The sequence below is a fragment of the Alligator mississippiensis genome, chromosome 10, assembly GCF_030867095.1.
Source record: "Alligator mississippiensis isolate rAllMis1 chromosome 10, rAllMis1, whole genome shotgun sequence".
NCBI lineage: Eukaryota > Metazoa > Chordata > Crocodylia > Alligatoridae > Alligator > Alligator mississippiensis.
The window spans coordinates 31,290,429-31,314,308 of NC_081833.1; the positions used below are offsets into that span (position 1 = coordinate 31,290,429).

The 23,880-nt window shown below is 47.2% G+C and overlaps 1 protein-coding gene across 1 annotated transcript in view; it reads left to right on the top strand.

Annotated features, from left to right (window-relative positions):
• Positions 1 to 20,710, top strand: part of SCARF2 (scavenger receptor class F member 2) — a 177,395-nt gene extending 156,685 nt beyond the window's left edge. Inside the window, exons 10-11 of the mRNA XM_014602041.3 lie at positions 16,760 to 16,912; positions 18,449 to 20,710. Of these exons, the coding sequence (XP_014457527.3) occupies positions 16,760 to 16,912; positions 18,449 to 19,683 (1,388 nt within the window). The 3' untranslated portion in view covers positions 19,684 to 20,710. The remainder of the gene's footprint in view (positions 1 to 16,759; positions 16,913 to 18,448) is intronic.
• Positions 20,711 to 23,880: the final 3,170 nt, after the last annotated feature.

Genomic DNA, 23,880 nt, shown 5'->3' on the forward strand with positions numbered 1-23,880 from the left:
TCATAAAAATCTAAAAATCTCTTATTAAACCCATCAAAATCCATGTTTTTCTCTAATCAAAATGAAATGCTTATATCTACATCTGTGTGTGTGTGTGTGTGTGTGTGTGTATCAGTTGAACACAATGTTTTATTGATATATTTACAATTTTAAAGCAAATAGGAAGCCTACCAGTGCCCCAATCATTATAAAAAATATATTCCAAATAACTTTTATATTTTGTTTGATTTTGGGGTTTTTTTATTCTGGAAAAATCAGAGCTCCCTCTGCCCTCTTTGCTCACCAGGATATGGGTCCAGTTGCACCTTTTCCCACTACCGCTTTTTGGTGCTGAGCAGTCCTGACACACCAGTGCCCCTCACTCCCAAGCCACACACCCCCACCCCGCCCTGCTGGTGCCCCTCTCTCCTGACCTGCAACCCCTGCCTAACCCACACTTGCTTCCTCCCAGCAGCAGCTCCCCCCATGCACCGGGATGTGGGTCCAACTTCAGTTGTCCCCCCCTGTTACTTTGGCACTGAGCGCCCCTGACTAGTGTGGCATGTCCCAGCAGAGCAACTCTAGGATCTGCATCAGGAACAGGCACTAGCGGCCCCAGGCAGGAGGTAGGGGCCAGCTGGAGCTACAATGAGCTCACAGCTGTCAGGAGTAGCCCTTCTCTGCTGGGTCATGCTGCACTGTGGCCACTACTTCCATCTGAGCAGTGAGAACCCAGGAGCAGTGGGGAAGGGGTAGCAGCATGGAGACTGTGGCTGGCTGGGGACTCATGTGGAGGCAGAAGATAGGCAGCAGCAGTCGCCACTTGGCAGGGGCTAAAAGGCAACTGAGGCAGATCCCACCAGGCCCCACAAGTGGCCCCTGCTGCATTCCCTTCCTTCTTCCCCTCCTCTTCCTCCTCTCCCTTCCCTCCCCCATCCTTCTTGCCCTGCCTGTCACTAGGCTTCCCTTTTCCCCATTTCCCTAGAGAGCCAAGCATTGAGCCCCAAAACCTGCAAAATCAGTCCCAGGGGCTATGTAGGGATCAGGAAATTGCTGGCTCCCTTATTCCCTACCTGCCTCCCCAGCGCTGTTGGAGGGGGGCCCAGCTGTCCCCTGCCTGCAGGCTCTAGCCCCCCAGGCCCTACTTACCACAAAGGCAGCTGGAGACAAAATGTTTTGTAAAGATATGGGGATGGGGATCATCGTGGTGGGTGGGGTTGGCGGCAAACAAAGAATCTGGAATCACAGTTTTGTTCAAGAGTAAGTGGAAGTGCAGCAAGTGCATGTGACTCTGGAAAGAAGACTGCAACAGATGGTGGTGGAGTTTGAAAAGAAAGCGTCAGAGATTTTTAATATATATGCACCAGTTTAAAGAGAAGGAAGGATCACCCTGTTTAAGAAGTTAGAGGTTTAGGTAGGTGGAGGTAGACAGCAAATTCTGGTGGGAGACTTCAATTGCATTATTGAGGAGGGGGATAGGGGAGGGGATAAGGGAAAGGGAGATCTAGACAGTTCATCAAAAGTGCTTTTAATATAATAAAGGAAGGATGTTTAAAGAATGCATGGTCAGTGAGAAGGTGATTATGAAGATGGAACTGAGTGGAAGAAAGATGTCAAGGATTGATTTTGTATTAACATCAAATGGGCTAGGGGTTGGAATGAAGGAGATCTTAGATATGACCCTCAGTGTTCAATGGTTGCTAAGAGTGGAAGTGAGTTTAGAAAAGAGAGAAGGTAGGGGGAAAGGGATGTAGAAATTAAATGTTCAATTATTACAAGATGAGAAGACCTGTCAAGAATATGTGGAACTGTACAAAGGATGGAGGACTCTGAAGAGATTCTATAAAAGCATCTGGGAGTGGTGGACTAGGATGAAGAGAAAAACAAGTGAATTTTCATAAATATTGATCAAAGAGAGGCAAAGAAGAGGGTGGAAGAGCTAGAAGAACTGCAAGCAAGTAAGCAGGGATTCTTAAAAAAGTATGAGTGAAAAAACTGGAAGACAAAGTGATGGACTGAAGAATGGCTCAAAACGAAAATGGATGAGAAAATCTTTATGACTAAAGCACTTTGGATGGAGAAGGAGGAAGGATGGTGTAAGTATTTTTTGGCATAACTGAGGAAAAGAAAGAAAGAACTGAAAATAGTGAGAACTGAAGAATAAAAGCAAGTAGAAGAGAGGGCAATGGTGTTGGACATGGTGATGGAGTTGTTAAAGAGATGTACAAAAGAAAAGTAGTAGACGGTAGAAAAATGAAGGTGTTTCTTGGAACAAAGGAAAGAATAGAGAATGGACAGAACAAAAAATTAGCAAAGTTAAGTGTGAGAGACGTGGAGGACTGCTTAACAGTTTGCAAGATAGGGAAGGCTCCAGGAAGAGATGGGCTTCCAGTAAAATTCTATGAAAAAATTTGGCAATGACTGGGGACAGATATGATAGATATGATAGAGACATAGAAGAGAAAGGAAGACATGTCAGATAACTGGAGGACAATTATCCTTTTAAAAGTAGACTACAAATTGATGGCAAAAGTATTGGCCAAAGACTGTGCGACTGTTTAGCAGATATGTTACAAGAAGGCCTATGGCCAGACTGGACTGATTACACCCGATCCCGTCCGATCTTGGAAGCTAAGCAGGCCCTTCCTGGGTGCTGTAGGCCGCCTGCTCTTTTTTCCTGAGCAGGGACCAGATCAACCTGTCCGCTGGGACCCCCTCAGGCCCGGGGGGAGGCCTAGGGTCAGTGAGGATCTAGTCAGGGAACTTCTGGAGGGACTGGATGTATTTAAATCAGCAGGTCCTGAAATCTCCACCCCAGAGTGCTGAGGGAATTAGCAGAGGTCATTGCGGGACCCCTGGCACCGCTTTACGAGCACTCGTGGTGCTCTGGTGTGGTGCCAGAGGACTGGAAAAGGGCCAATGTGGTTCCCATTTTCAAAAAAGGGAGGAAGGAGGACCCAGGAAACTATAGGCCAGTTAGTCTTACCTTGGTCCTGGGTAAGCTTTTTGAGAGAATTATCCTGGCGCATGTCCACGAGGGGACAGCAGGGGAGATTATGCTTAGGGGCAACCAACATGGGTTCATTAGAGGCAGGTCCTGTCAGACCCAGCTGGTGGCCTTCTACAACCAGGTCACAAAATCCTTACACGCAGGGGTAGCAGTGGACATAGTCTTTCTGGACTTCAGGAAGGCTTTCGACACTGTCTCTCACCCCATTCTCATTAAAAAACTAGGGGACTGTGATGTTGACACCTACACAGTCAAATGGGTCACTAACTGGCTGGAGGGCTGCACCCAGAGAGCGGTGGTGGATGGGTCATTTTCGACCTGGAGGGATGTGGGCAGTGGGGTCCCCCAGGACTCAGTCCTCAGGCCTGCACTGTTCAACATCTTCATCAGTGACTTGGATGAGGGGGTAAAAAGCACCCTATTCAAATTTGCTGATGACACCAAGATATGGGGGGATGTGGGCATGCTAGAAGGGAGGAATAGGCTGCAATTGGACCTAGACAGGTTACAGGGGTGGGCAGATGAGAACAGGATGGGTTTCAACTCTGACAAGTGCAAGGTACTGCACCTGGGGAGGAAGAACCAGCAGCATACATACAGGCTGGGGAACTCCATTCTTGTCAGTGCAGAGGCAGAAAAGGAGCTTGGAGTCATTATTGATGCCAAAATGAACATGGGCCGACAGTGTAGGGACACGGTCAGGAAGGCCAACCACACCTTGTCATGCATCCACAGATGCATCTCAAGCAGATCCAAGGAGGTGATCCTCCCCCTCTATGCGGCACTGGTCAGGCCGCAGTTGGAGTACTGCGTCCAGTTCTGGGCGCCGCACTTCAGGAGGGATGTGGACAACATGGAGAGGGTCCAGAGGAGGGACACTCACATGATCAGGGGGCAGCAGGGCAGGCCCTATGAGGAGAGGCTAAGGGACCTGAACGTGTTCAGCCTCCACAAGAGAAGGCTGAAGGGGGATCTAGTGGCCTGTTACAAACTAGTCAGAGGGGACCAGCAGGCATTAGGGGAGTCCCTGTTCCCCCAAGCACTACCAGGAGTGACTGGAAATAATGGTCCCAAGCTGGCAGAGGGTAGATTCAGACTAGACATCAGGAGGCGCTACTTCACAGTCAGGGCGGCTAGGACCCGGAACCAACTTCCAAGCAAAGTGGTGCTGGCTCCTACCCTGGGGGTCTTTAAAAGGAGGCTAGACGAACACCTTGCTGGGGTTGTTTGTCCCCAGTGCTCTTTTCTGCCATGGCAGGGGGTTGGACTTGATGATCTGCTCAGGTCCCTTCCGACCCTACCTAATATGAAATTATGAAGAACAAACTTCTGCTGTTCTTGAACCTGACCTTATGTTTAATAAGAGATGTCATAGTGGAAGTGAAGGAGAGGAAAAGCAATACAGAAATAATGAATCTAGACCTGGAGATAGCTTATGATAGGGTTCAGCATCATTTCATGTTTGAAGTATTGCAGAAGATGGGGTTGCCAGGGAATATGATTGGGTGAGTCAAAGTGCTATTCAGGGCGTATCTACACGAGGGGCTTACCTGCAAATTAGCATAGTTTACTGTGAAGTAAGCATGTGGGCCTCCACGTGCACATGCTTACTCAACAGTAAATCTCCCTAATCTCAAGTAAATTTGCTACATGCAAATGCAAGTAAACAAATTTACTTGGCATTAGTAATGGTGCCATAGAGCTCATGTAGATGCCTGGCCAGGAGCCAAGTCTGCACCTGGCCAGCCACCCACAATGGGACAGGAGATAGGGGCCTCAAATCCCCTGTGCCCAAATCACGATTTTTGGAATGTGGGCTGGGAAATCCTTATCTCCCAGCCCCCACTCTACCATTGTGACTGGGGAGTGTGGGGCTGGGAGACCCTTAACTCCCAGCAGCAGTTCCATCACTGTGGGGCTACTGCTGGGAGATGCATATATTCCAGCCTGAGTCCCACAACCATGGGGCTCTGGCTGGGAGAGAAGCATCTCCCAGCAACAGCTCTATGTTCATGGAGCTGCTGCTGGGACGTAAGAGTCTTCCAGCCTGAGCCTTGTTCTCTGTGCTTGAAGGCTTTGTTCTCTGTGCTTGCAGAGCTGGTGCAGGGACCTCCCTGCAGGTGGGGGCTGCAGAACTTGTTCCCTGCCCAGCTCTGGGAGCACCGAGCTGGTGGGGAGGGAAGGAGGACAGGCTAGGGAACTTGTTCCCCACCCAGCTCCATGAGCACTGAGGGAACAAGCTTTTCTCCCCTCACTCTGTGATCACAACTATGATTGCAGAGCAGGGGCTGGGGTCTCCCTGAATGGAGCTAGTTCCCCACCCAGCCTGGAGCTGGCTGGGACCTGCCCCTGACTGGGACAGTTCCCAACCAGTCCCAGGCTGCACAGGATGGCATATCCAGCCTGGAGGTGGTTGGGGACTATCCTCTTTCAGGCAGTCCCCAACCAGCTCTGGGATGTACATGCAGACTTCCCCATGCAGCCTGGGGCTGCCTGGGAACTTTCACAGTCAGGGGCAGGTCCCAGCCCCAGGCTCCAATCAGGTGATTGAGGCACAGGGCTTAGAAAGAACTGCATGGGTGAGGCAGGTCCCAGTCCCCTGCCCCAATCTGCCAGTGGGGCAACTAGAAGTGAGCTAGCTGCCCCACTAGCAGATTGGGGCAGGGAGCTGGGACCTGCCCCTCCCCTGCAGCTCTTTCCAGGCCCCGTGCCTCTGATTGGGAGACGGGGCCAGGAGCTCCATGCTGCCAGGGCAGGGAAACATTGTCCCCACCCCAGCAGCAGGTAGCCCCCTGGGGCCAGGATACAGCTGTCTCCTGGCCAGGTGCTCCCTGACAGTCTCTGGGCTAGCACCCAGGATGAGTCTGGAGCTCTCCCGGGTGGCCACAGGGGCACATTGCAGGGCTGCAGGAAACGGGGAGCAAAACTGCTCCCTAATCCCTGCATGTGTACACACCTACCCAAAAAACCTTACTGGGCACTTTTACACATCACTGTATGGCAATTCTGCTATGGCACCATGCTTTAGTACTTCCTTTTGGCTGGTTACTGCACCATCTGCATAGCACATGGGTAGATTTTGCCTCTATGTTGCCATAGTGGCAGACTATACCTGGGGAGCATACCGCTATGGTGACACAGGTGGTGATCACATGTACACACACGTGATTGCTATGTCATCGTAGTGCACCATATGGTGATGTAATGCATTGCTATGTCTCTGTAGGCACAGAAGTGTAGGCACACCCACTGTGCAGTAGCTTACTACTTAGTAAATCTAGGCTGGAGTAAATGCATGTGCAGACGCACCCACAGTAAAGCAAGAAGTTGAGTACAGGTAAATAATTACTTGAGCAAGGCATTCCCCATACAACCAGGAGTAAGACAGGGATGCCCAATGTCCCCATATCTTTTTTTTGTTTGCACAACAGAGCCATTGGTGCAGAGAGTTTGTGATGATAAACTGATAAGTGTTGTGAAGATACCAGGAGGAGGAGCAGTTACATGTACATTATGCATGGACGAGGTGAACATTATGGCTCAGGACAACACATCAATTGAGAGGGTATTGAAGTACACTAAGGACTATGGTCAAGTGACAGGGGTGAAATTAAATAAGATAAAAAATAAGTTGATGGGTGTAGGGAATTGGGAGAATTTACAGAAATTTTGGTTGTGGGTGTTAGAGAGTATAATCAAGATCTTGGAAATTTCAATGGATGATGAAGGGAAAGGATCAAAGGCACAGAAGCAGTTAGAGATAAGAGTGAGAAAAATCTTGGGATCATGGAATAGTAGAACATTATCTTTCAAGGGTGAATCATGTTTGTGATCAAGCATGTGATCATGTTTTACACTGGAGTGGTGTCTCCAATATCATGGCAACAAATAAGGAGGGTACAGAGGTTGATATGCATATTTTTGGGTGTGTAGGGTGGGGGAGTAAATGAGAAAGGGTAGCCAGAATGGAGCTATACAAAACTGGGGTATTAGGAGCCTGGGGAATGCCAGACATGGGGGGTTTTGTGTATATTTACTTTATAAGCATGATCTATAAAGAGGCAACAGAGCGGGTGGGGAAGACTGCATATGTCTGCCGCTACCTGGCAGAAAAAATGTTAAGATGGGGCATGTACAGGGGAGATTGGGAAAATCCATGGGCATGGCAGGTATCATCCCACTATATGAAGATGGAGAGCTTCATAAGGATAAATAAACTTGAGGGAGTGCTTGAAAGACTGGAAGAAGGTGACTAATATGATAAGAAAGAAAGACAAGATACCAATAGTTGTGGATCTGGCAGAAAGACAGATGGCAAATGTATGGAAAGAAGTGACAGATAACAGAGTGAAAGGAAACATGGATATCATACGGATGATGACGTGATATTCCTTCTGTAAGGGGGATTTGGCATAAATGTGGTTTGCTAAGATTGATGGTATGCCAAAGAGAGATGAGGGGCTGAAGGATATGTACTGGGTGTAATGGGTGTACTGGGTGTAATGGCACCATTCCATTTCAACTTACATTTTGATGTTTTGATGGAACAGCATTTAGTTTCGAATTTCATTTCAATTCAAAACTGCTGTTCCGTTTTGTTTCGTCAAAACAGTTTTGTTGTTTTGACGTTTTGCCTATAGGCTATAATGGGGAAGCATGAAACAGCCTATAACTTTGTCCTTTCTGGCCTGATTTGGATGCAACATGCAGGAATGGTAACCCCTTCAGAGGGCATGAAGCCAGCCAAGTTTCAAGGAGATAGGTGCAGGGGTTTCAGGGAAACTGCACCTCAAAATCTTGAAACTAAAAATCTCATGTCACATGTATGTGTTAAGCCACTGCAGGGATGCTAGCCTCTGCTGAGGCAACAAAGCCTGCCACGTTTCAAGGAGATAGGTGCAGGGATTTGGGGGGAAACTGCACCTAAAGCTGTGGACAAGCAAAACTCATGACATGGGTGACACTGTGTTAAGGCACAGCAGGGTGAAAGCTGCAGACATGCTAGCCCCTGCTGAGGCCACGAAGCCTGCCAGCTGTAGAGGAGGTAGAGGCAGGGGTTCTGGGGGCCTGCACCTCTGGCTGCTGACAGGAAAAACTTGTGACATGGTTGCTTGTGAGACTGTGTCTGTCTTGGGGCACAGGGGGGGTGAAAACTGGAGGCCTGCTATGCCCTGCTGCAGCCCTGAAGCCTGCCAGCTGTCAAGGAGATAGGTGCAGGGGGAGTCTGAGCAGTTGACCCAGATGTTGGTTACACATGATTTAACACTTTGAGAAATATAACAAAAGAGCTTCTTTATCTTTGGTATTATTATTAATTGGATCTTCCTCGAATTGATGGAGCCCTCTGCTCATAATTAGCTTTCTACCCTATCTAATATACTTAAGTTTCACAATAATAAGATTTACAAGTTTAAGTTCTTTTGGGCTTCCTCAAGGCTTCTTAGAAGTTCTGTTGAGACTTTAACATAAGTCAACTATTAAAATATGGCAATATGAACACTATATAAGGCTAAATAATTTACTCAATGTTATCAATAGGCTTTTAACTAAAATTGTGGCATGTACCATATTTATAATTTTGATTGGAATCAACAGTCTGTCTTCTGGGCCAAGACATCCTGTTACATCAGGGTGCTCTGCCAGGCAAAGCTCTGTTGCATCTCCCTTTAGGAGAACAACGAAAACTTTGGATAACATATATAACAAAAATTAAGCTTATACCCATATCCTTTAGCATCTATACATAATAATATTTAATTTAATCCTAATAATGAGTAAGGAAGGTTTAAAATCTGGGAACATACTGGTATTATACATTTTAGAAAATTATTCAAAGGAAATATATTTAGATCTTTTGAGGAAATACAGAATACAGTAGGTGACATTAAAATTCCATTTTTTCAACACCTACAATCAAGAAATTTTTCAACACACATTCAAAGAAAGGAAAACTTCAGTAGAAATAAGACATAATCTGAAAAATTTTGGTCATATCTATGAAACATACAGGCCTATTGCCTGTTTTATATAAGGTGATTTTAAATAACCATATAGAACCACTATTTATAATAAGGTGGGCTAACCACATTGAATCAGAAATCAGTACTGAAGGTTGTGACACAATCTGGAACAATGGTCCTCTTACATCCATCTGTACATTAATGAAAGAAACTTATTGATGATATCTCACCCCACTGAAAATTAAATTATGATCTATGAACAAGCAAATAATGGAGGGAGTATGGTCAGTTAGGAGGATTCTACCATGTGATGGACATTAGGGCTGTGCGAAGCTCCAAGTGCTGATTTGATTCAAAGGAGCTTCGGCCCAATTTGGCGACTAAACCTCCAAATCTGAATCGAATCAGGAGACCAATAAAAAGGTCTGAATTGATTCAAGCCTCTCCAAAGTGATTTGGAAAAGATTCAGAGAGCTTTGGGGATTCGGGCAGTACCTGCTTGCTGCCACAGGGAGCTGGACCCAGACTCCATGCTGGTAAGTAGGAGATGGGGGAGGGGGGCTGGAGAAAGGGGGAGTGGACCATGGGGGGGGACCCCTGCCAGGCCCCATCCCCTCCCTGTTTCCTCAGCCCCCCTGAGTGCCCTCCTGACCCCTGCCCACTCTCCCAGCCCTCCCTGTCCCATGGCTGCCCCGCCTGGCCCCAGCTCCTGGCTCTCTAAAAATTAAAAAAAAAGCCCCGGTCTCCCTGGCTGCCTCAGCAGCCTCAGGACTTTTGGGGGCTTGTGACAGAGCGCCCCATGCAGCGCAGGGTAGTAGTGGGGAGGAGACCGCCCCCTGCCTGGCAGGAGCTGGTGAGTCTGGGACTTTTTTGTTGTTGTTGTTTTGTTTTCTTCAAAGAACTGGGAACTGGGGTCAGGTTGGGCAGCCATGGAGGGGGGGGTGCTGGGAGAGTGGACAGGGGTCCAGGGGCTCATGGCAGATCCCCCCACACAGTGTGGGGCAGCAGGGTGCAGCAGGGATTGCCCCCGACCCCCCCCCCCAGCCCCTCTACCCCCCGGCCTGGCAAGAGCGGGTGAGCCCAGGACTTTATTTCTTTTGGTTTTGTTTTTGTTTTTTTTTAAGAACAGGGAGCTGGAGCCGGGTGGGGCAGCCATTGATGGGGCTGGGAGAGTGGGTGGGGGATGGGGCCTGTCCAATTTGTAGATTCAGCCAATTTGGCAGTGGCCAAATCTCCTAATCAGATTCAGACAAATCAATTCAGGACAGTGATTCAAATCAAATGGAATCACTGTTCCCAAATCCGCCAAATCTGAATCAGAAGCGAATACTAGCCACTTTGCACAGGCCTAATGGAATATCCCAGAAATAAATTCTTCTGGGAAAAGGTTGGAGACATGGTGAGGGAAATAACAGGATGCTAATTATCAGATAACCCCTTGGGCCATGTTCACATGAGCAGGGTATGCCTTTGCAGCAGCACAAATAGTAAAGGCACAAATTTGTGCTGCTACTTTGTGCCACAGTGCATGCCCTTGCTGGTGTGCTTCACAGTGGGACACGTCCTGCTGCTCCATGTGCTGCGGGGCAGAGGTGGCTAGGGCACAGGGTGCCTCATCAGGGGCTAGCCATCCCCTCCACTAAGGCACCCTGTACCCTGGCTAGCTAGGGAGCAACATGTGGAGCCCCTGTGCCCCAGCCAACCACTCCCTGGCTGGCTGGGGCTCAGTGTACCTCGACAGGAGGGAGCAAGCAGCCTTGGGTTGGCTGCTCCCCTGTCTCCACTTGCTTCTGCATGGGGCCTCCACTGTGGAACCCCTGCATTGAGGCACGTGGAACCCCCATGCTGAGGCACAATGTGCCCCAGCCAGCCACAAAGCAGCTGACTGGGGCTCAGTGTGCCTTGAAACAGGGGAGCAGGCAGCCCAGGGTTGCCTGCTTCACCATCTTGAGGCACACCGCACCCCAACCAGCAGCTCAACAGTGGAGCTCCCATGCTGAGGCATGCAGAGACAGGGAACAGCCAACCCAGGGCTGCCCGCTTCCCCATCTGCAGGCACCCTGCACCCCTGCCAGACATGTAGCTGGCTGAGGTGCAGGGTGCCTCAGCACAGGGTCTCCACATTGCATGGAGATGGGACAGCAGACAAATCTCTGCATTTGTCCTGGTGCCCACCACTTGGGCATGGTTTGCACAACTTTTTTTCCCAGGTTCTTTTTTCTTTTGTTACGAGGAAACCCCGGTGATAAATTTTGCCCCAGTGCTGTAAATTAGCAGTGCCACACACTGATTAAGGTGCAACTCATGTGGTTTGTGGTGCTGCAAAATTGTTTGCTGTGCCACAAGCCACACATGCCTGCACGTCTGGACCCAGCCTTAATGTTCTTATTCAACCTTCCTGAGACCTCTACAACATGCAAGTGTCATAGGGAATTGATCACTCATTTTCAAATGGCTGCAAGAAATTTGATTCATAGAATCATAGAAAATTAAGGTTTGAAGGGACCTCAGGAGGACATCTAGTTCAACCACCTGCTCAAAGCAGGAACATCTCCAACTATATCAACCCAGCTAAAATATTGTCTACCCAAATCTTAGAATTTTCCAAGGATGGAGATTCTATAACCTCTCTGGGTAACCTGTTCCAGTATTTTACTGTCCTCCTACTGATAAAGTTGTTCTTAATTTCTAACCTAAACATCCCGTGCTGAAATTTGAGATCATGGCTCCTCCTATATTTGCCACCACTGAGAACAGTCTAGCACCATACTCTTTGGACCCACCCTTTGGGTAGCTGAAGGCTGCTATTAAATCCCCTGTCAGTCTTCTCTTCTCCAGATTAAATAAGACCAGTTCTGTCAGCCTCTCCACAGAAGTTCTGTTCCTCAGCCCTCTAACCAATTTTGTTGCCCTCTGTTGGACTGTCTCCAATTTGTCCACATTTCTACAGTGAGGGGCCCAAACCTGGACCCGGTACTCCAGATGTGGCCTCACCAGTGCCAAATAGAAAAGAGAAACACTTCCCTTGATCTGCTAGCAATGCTCCTATTAATAGAGCCCAGTGTCCTGTTAGCCTTGATGACAACAAGGGCATGTGGTTGGCTCATATTCAGCTTATTGTCCACTGTAACCTCCAGCTCCTTTTTTGCAGGCTCCTGCTTAGCCAAGTCCTCAGCTTACCCTAGTGCATGGGATTGTTCCATCCTAAGTGCAGGACTTTGCACTTGTCCTTATTGAATTTTATGAGATTTCTTTTCATCCAATCCTCCAATGTCTAGGCCTCTCTGAATCCTAACTGTAACCTCCAGCATATCTACCTCTCCCCCCACCTTGGTGTCATCTGCAAACTTGCTGAGGGTATACTCCATCCCATCTTCCAGGTCATTGATGAAGATATTGAACAAAACCAGCCCCAGGACCGACCCCTGAGGCACTGCACTTGATACTGGCTGTCACTTAGATACCTACCCATTGATTACTGCTCTTGAAACCCGATGTTTCCTTAGCTTACTTGCAAAAATATTGTGGGAAACTGTATCAAGGCCTTACTAAAGTCAAGGTATACCATGTCCACTGCTCTCCCTGCATCCACAGAATCAGTCATCTCATCATAGAAGGCAGCCAGCTTGGTTGGGCATGACTTGCTCTTGGTGAATCCATGCTGGCTGTTCCTAATCACCTTCTTTTCCTCCCAGGGCTTAGAAATGGATTCCTTGAGGACTTGTTCCATGATTTTTGTAGGGATTCAGGTGAGGTTGACCCATCTGTAGTTCCCAAGGTCCTCCTCCTTCCCTTTCTTCTAGATGGGAACTATAGTTGCCCTTTTCCAATTGTCCAGGACTGCTCCTGATTTCCATGAGTTTTCAAGGATAATGGCCAGCAGCTCTGCAATCACATTAGCCAACTCCCTCAGCACCCTCAGGTGCATCATGTCTGTCCCCATGGACTTGTACATGTCCAGCTTTTGTATGTTTCTTATTGCACCCTCAATAAGGTTTCTTTCAATACAGCCAGCTCTCCTGAACTCCTTTCCCCCTCAGACTGGCCTCTCGGAGAATCCTGGCTATCAGTTCCCTGAGTGAATCCAAGTCTGCTTTTCTGAAGTTCAGTGTCCATACTCTGCTGCTTTCCTTCCATCCTTTCCTCAGGATCCTGAGCTCAATCATATCATAGTCCCTTCTGCCCAAGTTGCCATCCACTTATATGATCCCCACTAATTCTTCCCTGTGTGTGAGCAGCAGGTCAAAAAGAGCACAGGTTCTAGTTGGCCTTTCCAACATTTGCACCAGGAAGCTGTTCCCAACACTCTCCAAAAACTTTGTGTACTGCCTGTGCACTGCTGCATTGCCCTCCCAGCAGATGTCAGGGTGATTGAAGTCCCCCAGGAAAAGCAGGGCCTGTGATGGGAAAATTTCCACAAGCTATTTGAAGAAAGCCTCATTCACCACATCCTCCTGTTCCAGTGGTCTACATCACACACCCATGAAGACATCAGTCTTGTTGCTCTCCTTTCTGACCCTACCCCAGAGACTTTCAACAGCCCTATCTCTAATTTCATACTGGAGCTCAAAGCAATCATCTAGCTCTTTTACATATAAGTAATTCCTCCTTCCCCTTTCCCATGCCTGACCTGCCTTAAAAGTTTACACCTACCCATGACAGAAGTCCAGTCATGCAAACTATCCTACCAAGTCTCTGTTATTCCATTCACATCATAGGTCCTCAAATGTGCAACAACTTCCAGTTCTTCCTGCTTGTTTCCCAGGTTCTGTGCATTTGTGTACAGACATCTGACATAACTAGCTGATTACCCTACTTTCTCTGGAAGAATGAGAAGACCTCCCCTGTTGCCATCTCATGCTTGAGCTTCCTCCAGGTCACCTGCTTCACCACTTACCCCAGAGCTTTGATCTCCATCCCCCAGCAAATTGAGTTTAAAGCCTGACTGACTAAGTTACTGAGCCTATCTGCAAAGACGCTCTTTCCTCTCTTTGTCAGGTGGATCCTGTCTCTTCCCAGCAGTCCTTGGAACAACATCCTGTGCTCAAAGAACCCAAAGCCCTGCTGGTGACACCATCTGCACAGCTATGCATTAATCTGTAGGATGCATCAATTCCTGTCTGGACCCTTCCCCTTGATGGAAAGGATCAAGGAGAACACTACCTGAGCACCCTGTCCCCTTCACCCTTGCACCCAGAGCCGTTTACTCACTTTTGAACTGCTCAAGGTCCTTTCTGGCAATCTCAATGATGCCCACACAGTAGAGCAACATGAGGGTTGAGTCAGAGGGCCTGATGAATCTCAGTAATCCCTCCATGACTTCTCAGTTCCAGGCTCCAGGCAACTAGGAGACTTCCCCATACAAATGATCAGGCCAACAAATGGATGCCTCCATCCCCCACAGAAGGGAGTCTCCAACCACCATTGCCTGTTACTTCCTCTTGATGGCAATGTCCCCTATCCTCCCTCACTTGGAGAGGCCTGGCTTGGCTTCTTCACCTGACTGAACATGCTCCTTCTCTTCTGTTGCTAGGGCTCCATATCTGTTCTCCAGGCAAACCACTGCAAGTGAGGATGAAGAAGTCACAAGCTTCCAACTTCCACCTTCATGGGAGTTCATGTCCTCTTCCTTCTCTAGTGTCACCTCTGGCAGTCCTTCCTCCACTGTCCTGGAGGTCTCCATCATTGAATCAATGAAATTCTCATGACAGAGGATGCTTTGGAGCATTGCTGCCTCCTCCTGCAGCTTTTGTGCCTGCTTCCTGAGGAATACCACCAAAAGTCTAGAAGATAAGTGACACCCCTAGAATCACTGAGTGGTTACCAAAAACTTGGGACTTCAGTCATGGAAAAGTTGTTCTATCAAGTCAGTGTTCAACAGGAAAGAAAGCAAAAAATATCCTTAGTTGTAAATCTGATAGAATTTTTTGCAGTTTGTTTAAAAAAAAATCATCGGGCCTCTAAACCAGAAAATTTGAGAAACTTTTTTGAATATTGAAATGCAAGTTCTATGAGTGAACACTGAAAAATAAATTCAGAATAAATTTAAAAATTAAAAGCAGAGAGAAGTTAATAAAATTGATGTTAGTCAGAATTATAGGGAAAACGAGGGGTGATTATTATATACAGTTGAAGAAACACAGGGATTGGCATTGGTGAAAATGCAAAAGAACTGTTGGAGAGTGGAGAAAAAGAGGAAAAGAACACAAGACTTGTGTGAAAATTGATTTGGATTCTGGTAGTACTACTGATAGAAGATTAGTGTCTGTCTTTGTGTATATATTGAGGATTGGATATGCTTTTGAATGTTAAATGTGTTATTTTATGGGTTGGATTCATTAATAAATAAAGTTTTTGGAAGAAAGAAAACAAAACTTCTTTAATGTTCTGGCTTTTTAGATTAAACTGAGAATGTTTACATTTTGATTTTAAATTTTTTTTTCCTTTCCTATACATTTTCCTTGTTTTGCCAGAGAATGCAACAGAATGAACGGTGTGTGTGTGTGTGTGTGTGTGTGTGTGTGTGTGAGAGAGAGAGAGAGAGAGAGAGAGAGAGACAGGACATTAGTTGGTTATTTTTTGTTTTGTTTTTTCCTGTGGTGTTATAAACTTAGAAAAGGCTTTAAAAGCTACAGAATGGCAAAAAGAAAATGAAGTATACACAGGACTGAGGTGAAAAGAGTTAGGGTGAACATGGTTCTAGGGAAAAGTGAGCTTTTTTGTATGTAGTGTTATGGAATAGTAAGCTATAGGAGTGCTGGTGGAGTGGTCCTTTCCTTTAAGCCTTCATCCACTATCCCAACCTTATTGTGCATATTTCCATGTGCACTTTTAATGTGCAGTAGCCTATTCTACTGCTCATTAAAGTGTCGTGTCAAAAACAGTACTAATGTGCAGTAGAAATAGCATACTGCACATTAAGTGTCACTAAAAAGGTGTGTGCTTTTGCTACTGTGTATTAGGGCAGTTTAATGCACGTTTATGTAGTATCTCATGTTAGAGGTACTAAACAATGCACAGTAACAAAAGTGCATTAATGTATGTGTAGACACACCCACTGACGGGCACATCGAGCAGCAAGATGTTCTGCTGAACACTAGAGTGGAGAGGCCCAGGACTGGTGCTCCTACATGTGAAGGGATGGAGATGTATTCTGCTAGTCTGTCCCATTGAAACCTGGGACAGATTGGTTGTGAGAGAGCCTAGGAAATCATTGTTAATAGTTAGAGATCCTGCTCAAGGAATTCTTGTTCATTTACCCAGCTCTGCCTGCTGTCCCTTTATAAGCTCCAGCACTTAAAAAATGAAAATAAGCAACAGTCCTGTGAGCCAGGCAGAAGGCCTTTGGAAATTGGCCAGTCAGATCACTGTAGTCAAGAAGTAGTCCTCAATGACTCAATATCTAGTTGGGAGGAGGTATTAAGTAGGGTTCCCCAGGGGTCTGTCCTAGCTTGGGTATTGTTTAGCATCTTCATTAATGATTTGGATGATAAGATTGAGTACATACTTAGCAAATTTGCAGATGACACCAAGTTGGGTGGAATTGTGGGCATTCGAGAGGGTAGGGTTAGGATTCAGAATGACCTGGATAGGCTGGAGAAATGGTCCACAATCAATTAGATGAGATTCAACACGAACAAGTGCAAAGTCATGCGCTTGGGATGAATAATGTGCTCTCTGTAAATAGGTCTACCTCTCAAGGGGTAAAGGTCACTTTCTGCACCATATTTTGTGCATGGAAGAACCTGGGGATAGCCTGAGAAGTAATACAGGAGCACTACCATCAACTCTCTGCTCTCTCTCTTTCCAGTGGCTCACCATGACTTGGAGAATACCATGAACTGCAGCTTCATTGAACCACCTTCTGTGGTTGAGCAACCATCCCCCTCCTGGTCCTCCCGTGGCTCCTTCTCTTCCTTTGATACCACAGATGAGGGGCCAGTATACTGTGTACCCCATGAGGGTGAGTAAGCTAAGGGAGTGCTGGTCAGGCCAAACCACTTTCCCAGGGGTCACTGGAACCGCTTGACAGGAAAGTTCCCAAAGTCTCTGATAAGCAGTCTATTTTACCTGGCACTGTAGTCCTCATGATGCTAGAGGGTAACAGGTGCCTGTCTCTATATGGGGGAAGTGAACCATAATGTCAGTTCTGCTCCCTCCATGACACTTGTGTTCTGATATTAGTGCCAGCTCACGCATTGACTCGGGTGCCCCATAGATGGGTGCTCATAGCAGGAGACCGCACAATTTGTTCTCTCATGGGCCTCCCTACCCTTATTGAACTGATTTCTAAACAGAACACTGCCCAAGCTGGCATCAAAGGTGAGCTCTTTGCTCACATAAAGAATAACCATTTGTCTGGAGTCTTCCAGCAAAGGAGAAAATTATTTCTTCTTCAGGAATCAAAGCAAAAAGAAAACACAGCAAAACAGTCCTAGATGATTAAAGATGATCTAAAATAAAAGTTAAACTTAGCATATCCAGGAAACAGATTTTTATGTTAAGACTTGATGATGTCTGTACAGATCCTTATCCAGGAACATTTCTCCATGTCTGTCTGTAAGAGGCCATAACAGTCTCTGACTTCACAGGCTCTGAGTCCAACAGCTTTACTATATTTGTATTGAGGGTTTTCAAGAAAATTGTTAGTTGCTTCAGTTCTCTGTAAAATCCTCCAAGAAAGGCAGCTTGATATGCAAACTAGACAAAATTCAAGCGTGGTGTTTATTAGGCACAGTATAAGGAGAGTATCAGTGAAGAGCAGGGTGTTGAGGTGGAAAATGTATAGCATAACACAAGCAGACAAGGTTCTTTGGGTAAATCTGATATCTTTTATTAGACCAAGTCAAATAGTTGGAAAACATCTTCTTTGCAAGCGTTTGGATATAAATACCCTTCGTCAGGCTGAGGAAGCATCTGCAGTTGGTCTGTGCTCTTCCTGGATGGAAGGAATAGTAAAGAGGCCAGAGGCTGGTATGCATGCAAGAAAGCCAGTCAGTAAAGATGTAAATTGAGGAGTCAGTGGGTGATGGATTTATGATGTTGGATTTATGGCACACAAGTGATGTTGGATTTATGGCACATTATAACCTGCCTGACATCTGACTTCCCAGGTACCTCTCTGCTATTTACCAGGTACATTCATTCCCCTCCTTCCCCCCTCCCCCCACCCAACCTGTCTCTCACCCAATGACTCCTCAATTTACATCTTCACTGACTAGCTTTCTTGCATATGTATTTAGACCAACACAGCTATAACCTATACCCCTGTAGCATAACATAGGACACAAGACTGGACGAGATCACAGGCACCCAGTTATATTGCTTATAGAATTATCAAGCACCCTCCTAAAACCAGTCAGAGTTTTTCCCCCTAATCCTATTGGCAGGCTGATTATAATACTGCTCTAATCTGTCCCAGCTCTTCCTGTGGCCTTCATTCCCCACTCCATCTCTACATGCCACAGTGCAGCAGTAAGTGTATGCTTTCCTTTTACAGAGGGTGTGAGTGAAAGCAAGGAGAAGGGCACCTCCTGCAGCCTGCTGGAGAAGCTGACACCCCCAATCATCACAGAGGAGGCTGGCGAGTACACCTTCCTGAAAGAGACAGGCTCTGTAAAGGCTTTCCAAGCTGACAGCAGTGAAACACCCCTGCTCAAATCATCTGACAGCGAGAGGTCATCCTGTGGGTCTGGCTCTGCCAGTGGGGCTCTCTATGCAAAAATTGCCCGCCTCTCTAAGCAGTCCAAGGATGAAGATGAAAATACAATGGATACCAAAAGCCCTGTCATTAGTGGCAAACCTCCTTCTCCTGAAAGAATCAAACCCCCTCCCCCAGATCCATCCACAAAACCGAAAGTGTCCTGGATTCATGGAAGGTACAATGCCAACCAGTCCAATTCATTGCCTGCTCCCAGTAGATCCCCAGAGAGGGCACTCATGCAGCCTGATTGCTCTGAGCCCACCCAGGGCTTGGCCAAGAGAAAGAGAAGCCCAAGTGAGACTTCAGCTAGCCTGCATGCCAAAGCTGATGAAAAATGCAGCATGAGGAGCAAAGAGAAAGCACAGAAACATCTGAAAGAGTTGAATTTCCCAGAGAACAAAGCCTCCCTCTGTGGGGAGCCTCAGCTACCATCCAAGCCCAAACAAAGGAACAAAACTAGTTCAGAGCAGATGGAGAACATCAATGGAGCTGTCCAGAATGCTCTCAAAAAGATTGGTAGCTACCACCCAGAGAAGAAAGGAGGGGAAGGCAAGGAGGCCCCTAAGAGTCCCAATCTCAGTAAGCCACGCTCCGAGACCATTCATCCCCATTTGTCTTCAGAGGCAGCCACTTTACTAGCTGCACAACTGAAAGAAAAAACTCAGAGCCTCAACAAGGGTGACAGCAGCACTAGGCAAAATGGAATGAGTCCCTTGCAGTCCCAGAGGGAGAAGCCCACCCCTCCACAGAAAGCCAAGCGTTCAGTGGCTACCAACAACCAGAAATCCAGCAAGCCAGTGCTTCCCACCTCCCCCAACTTGCAAAAACTGATCAGCCCTGTGTCAGAGACCATGGTCAGTGAAACGAAAAGGGCAGAGAAGCAAAATTCCGGCAGCAGCCAGGAGCAGGCACCCCTGAGTGACCAGGCCAGCAAGAAAATACCTATTAAAAAGCCCCCAAGAAAGAAGAGTAGGGAAGCCACCTTGGAGCAGCCCAAAGCAGCCATAATGCCCCCTCAAATGGTGCAGTAGTGGAGATCCATGGGCCCCAGGCCCTGACTCTGGCCTACTACCACATTGAATACCTGTTGGATGGGAGGAAGCAAGTCTGCAGCTGGGAGCAGGTGCTGGAGAAACTTCAAAACCTTCTCTCTGTCATGTCCTAGGGCTTTGGACTCCCTTGTCTGTCAGAGATGCTTGTCCCAATGCTGAAATCTGCCCCATACCATGTATCCTCTTCTCTGCATGGTTCTGGGCAACTCACGTTGCATGTCTCGTTGGCAGAGAGAGGGACCATATAGAGCTGTCCTTGTGTGGGAGGCTTGGCCAGCTTGTGTTGTCTACCTGGGAACCTGAAGAGCTATGTGAGGCTCTGAGCAGGGCAATGCCCTTTTTATAGCAGTATTATTGATTTGTATAAGCAGTGCTTGTTTTACTAGAAATACCCATGTTATATTCTGCAATAATGGATTAGCTTGCTTCCTGTATTCTAGTCCAATCTCTCAAGTGTCCTTGGTGAATGGCAGCAAGAGGCCGAGGCTTCTGCTCCACATATTAGAGCGGCAGATGAGACCTATATCAGCCTTTCCATGTTGCTATCCATGTGCCCAGGGCCATAGAAAAAGCTTGGTCCCATGTGCCTTCCACCTGCATTTCTGCTGCAGAGCAGAGCTGACTCCAGCTGTCTCCAGAGCCTGTATGATCCAGAGTGGTGGAGTAAGGTGATCAATGTATAAACTCAAATAAGTTTTAGTTTGAGTTGCTTCCTTGCCATTTTAGCTTTTTATTTTCTGGAGATGTAGACTTTCCTGGGCACTGTCATCCTCTTTAAGCATGCTGCTTTGGTCAGTGTGGGTCGAGCTGGTATCGACCATCTAAGGATGTTTCTTTTGGGGACAGCTATGAATAATAACCTGTTTGTGGCCTAACTTGAAGATACTGTTCAGAGACACCGTCCCAACTAAGGGGTCCCATCCAGTGGAATTGGATGGAGTGACTTGGTACGACAGAGTCTGACATCTTTCCAGAAAGTTTTCATAATAAAAGTGTGTTTCTTGTCTCTTTTGGGTGCCTTCATACCTTCTGCTAACTAGTGCATGCTATCTTCCTGCTTTGATTTTCACACTGGGTGTCTTTTATTTTAAATTAATGCTTAGCAATGTGAGCTCCCACCGATCCCCTGACCCAGTCATTCTCTCACAGTGGGTCAATGGACTTTTCTGCAGGTTTAAGGGTAAGAATTCAAGGGGTGGCTGTTAGATTCTAAGGAGAACCCAAGGAAGAGGTGCTCAATGGCTCCTTAAAGAAGCAATTCTGAAGGCTGGTTGGGGAAAGGGAGAAGGGACGGTGAGTTGTAACATTTCCTGTTGAGGTGCCCTGGACAGCAGAGCATAGCGTGAGTCCTGGGACTCCAGGAAGGAGGGGGAGAGGGAGAAGCATTTAACCCAGGGATGCTGGAAGACCTGGTGAGACACTATCGCCCTCACTGTAACATGCCACATATTCAAATTAAAGCTCAATAAAAACGAGCTGCAAAGATAGTCTACATTTAACAAGTAACATCTGTAAGGCTGGATCACCATTTTTGCAGTATGTTGTCAACTGATTAATTGCCTGAAGGTATGGCATGATACAATGTATTGCTGCATTAGCACATTAATCGCATTTTAAACGTTGCTTTTGCTGGGGCCTTAATTAACTGTCACCCCTACCACAGAGATAGCTGTATTTCAGCGAACCACAGAGTCACATACAGTACCAGTCATGCAGCACTATGCAAATATTTACATTGTTACCTCCTCCTCATAGGCTTTAGCTCTTTGGGTTGAACCTGAAGCTGTTTCTTGATTTGGGCTTTCTCCCCCTGCTTCTCTGAGGAAGTAGGGCCAGGCTGTGCCACCTAGCCTAAGTGCCTTTGTGTGCACAAGGCAAGTATGGTATCAAAAGGAGGAAGAAAATAGAGGGGAAATTAAGTTGGCTGCATAATGCTAATCCTAAAACTTCCAAAATCAAATGCCAAACCCTCCAAAACCCATTAAGTCCAGGACTGGTAATTATAGACAGCAGAGCCAAATGTACAGTAGCCATCCCTAGCTCTTCTGCAGTGACAGAATTCTGGATCGTTGTGGGCTTGTCTACACATGCATTAATGCACTTTTCCTAATGCACATTAAAAGTAGTACCTCCAATGTGAGTACTGCATAGGTGTGTTTTTCAAGTGGCACTTAATACACAGTAACCTATTTCACTATGCATTAGCGTATTTGCACAGTTTTTTACACAATGCTTTTATGCATAGTAAAATAGATGACTGCAAATTAAAACACACTTGTACATGTTCCCTATATGTAACAGTGTTGCTCTCTGTGACTTTGAGATAAAGAACCAGATCAGTTAACATGGAGACTGTAGCATACAGGGCATGTCTACATGAAACACTTAACTGCTCATTAGCATAGTTTACTGCGGAGTAAGCACGCATGTCTATATGAGCCCCTGCCCTGGCACCCACGTCACACATCACCAGAGGAGGGCCCCTCGGGGGAGGGCCCCTGCAGCTGCCAAGCTCCCCAGCTACACTCTCCACCAGCAGCTTAGGCATCCCAGGCCAGCACCTGCCTCACAAGCTCTGGTGCCCCAGATGCCACCAAAAGGCATGGCTGGCCATGACACCACCAGCTGTGAACAGCACCAGCTCCTCCCCAAGGGTGGGAGATCAGCGAGGCACCTCCCTGCCACACCTCACTATCCAAGGACACTGCCCAGAGCCACACACTGTCCCCAAGAGCCATGGGGAATAAGCAGGAGGAACTCACCCTCCTGCTAGCTAGCAAAAACCCAGACCTAGTGGGGCTCATGGAAACATGGTGGGATCCTACCCGTGAGTGGGTAGTGGACATTGAGGGCTACAGGCTGTACAGGCGAGACAGAGCAGGGGAAAAATGTGGGGGGTGTAGCACTCTACGTCAAAGAGCAATACATGTCCTCAATGATCAGGTGGGAGTCAGAGGAGGGGCAAACTGAGGGACTTGATAGTGGGTGTCTACTACAGACCATCTCACCAGGGGGATGAGCTGGACCTGGAATTCTCAGGTCAGCTCATGGAGGCTGTAAAGTCAAGGGATATGGTTGACCTAAACTATCCAGACATCTCCTGGGAGGAGCAGTCAGCCAGGTCTGACTACTCACGTAGGTTCCTAGCCAGGATACAGGACCTCCACCTAACCCAGGAGGTGCATAGTCCCATCAGGAGAAATGCCTTGCTGGACTTGGTCCTTGCCACCTGGTGAGGGGTCTGTGGGTATTCAACCACCTGGGTGACAGTGATCATCACCTGCTGGAATTTACTATCCAGTGCAGAGTGGTGAAAGCAAGCAGTAAGGCAAAAGTCCACAACTTCAGGAGGGCTGACTTCAATGAACTAAGAAAATTAGTAGGAGAAGCATTGGGGTCTCGCAGCTTCAATGAGATGAGTGTCCAAGACAGATGATTGTTCCTCAAGGAGATGATCCTCTGAGCTCAAAGGGAGTCAGTCCCAATGCACACCAAGGGGGACAGGAATGCTAAAAAAAAAACCCTATGGCTCAGCAAAGGCATCCAGGAATGCCTGAGGGCAAAAAAAAGGAGCTGTACAAACACTGGAAGCAAGGAGCTATCACCAAGGAGGAGTACACCTCCATTGCTCATGACTGTAGGGAGGCCATTAGGAAGGCCAAGGCAAAGATGGAGATAGGGTTAGCAACTAGAATTAGGGATAATAAAAAGTCCTTTTTCAAATACATAAGGAGTAAGAAGAAGGCACTGGGTAATCTGGGGTCCCTAACAGACAAGCTTGGCAATCTGGTGATTGCAGCAAATGAAAAAGCTGACCTCTTGCAAGGGCTCAGCAGGGGAGGTAATGCTCAGGGGCAACCAGCATGGGTTCATTGAGGGCAGATCCTGGCTGACTAACTTGGTTTCCTTTTATGATCAGGTTGCAAAGTCCTTGGATGTCAAGGTGGATGTTGTCTTCCTGGACTTTAAGAAGGCCTTTGACACTGTTCCCCACCACATTCTCTCAAAAAAACTAGGTGACTGCGGCATTGATGCCTACACAGTCAGATGGGTGGTAAATTGGCTAGATGGTCACACCCAGAAAGTGGTGGTGGATGGGTCATTTTTGACCTGGAGGGATGTGGGCAATGGAGTCCTCCAGGGCTCGGTCCTGTTCAACATCTTTATCAGCAATCT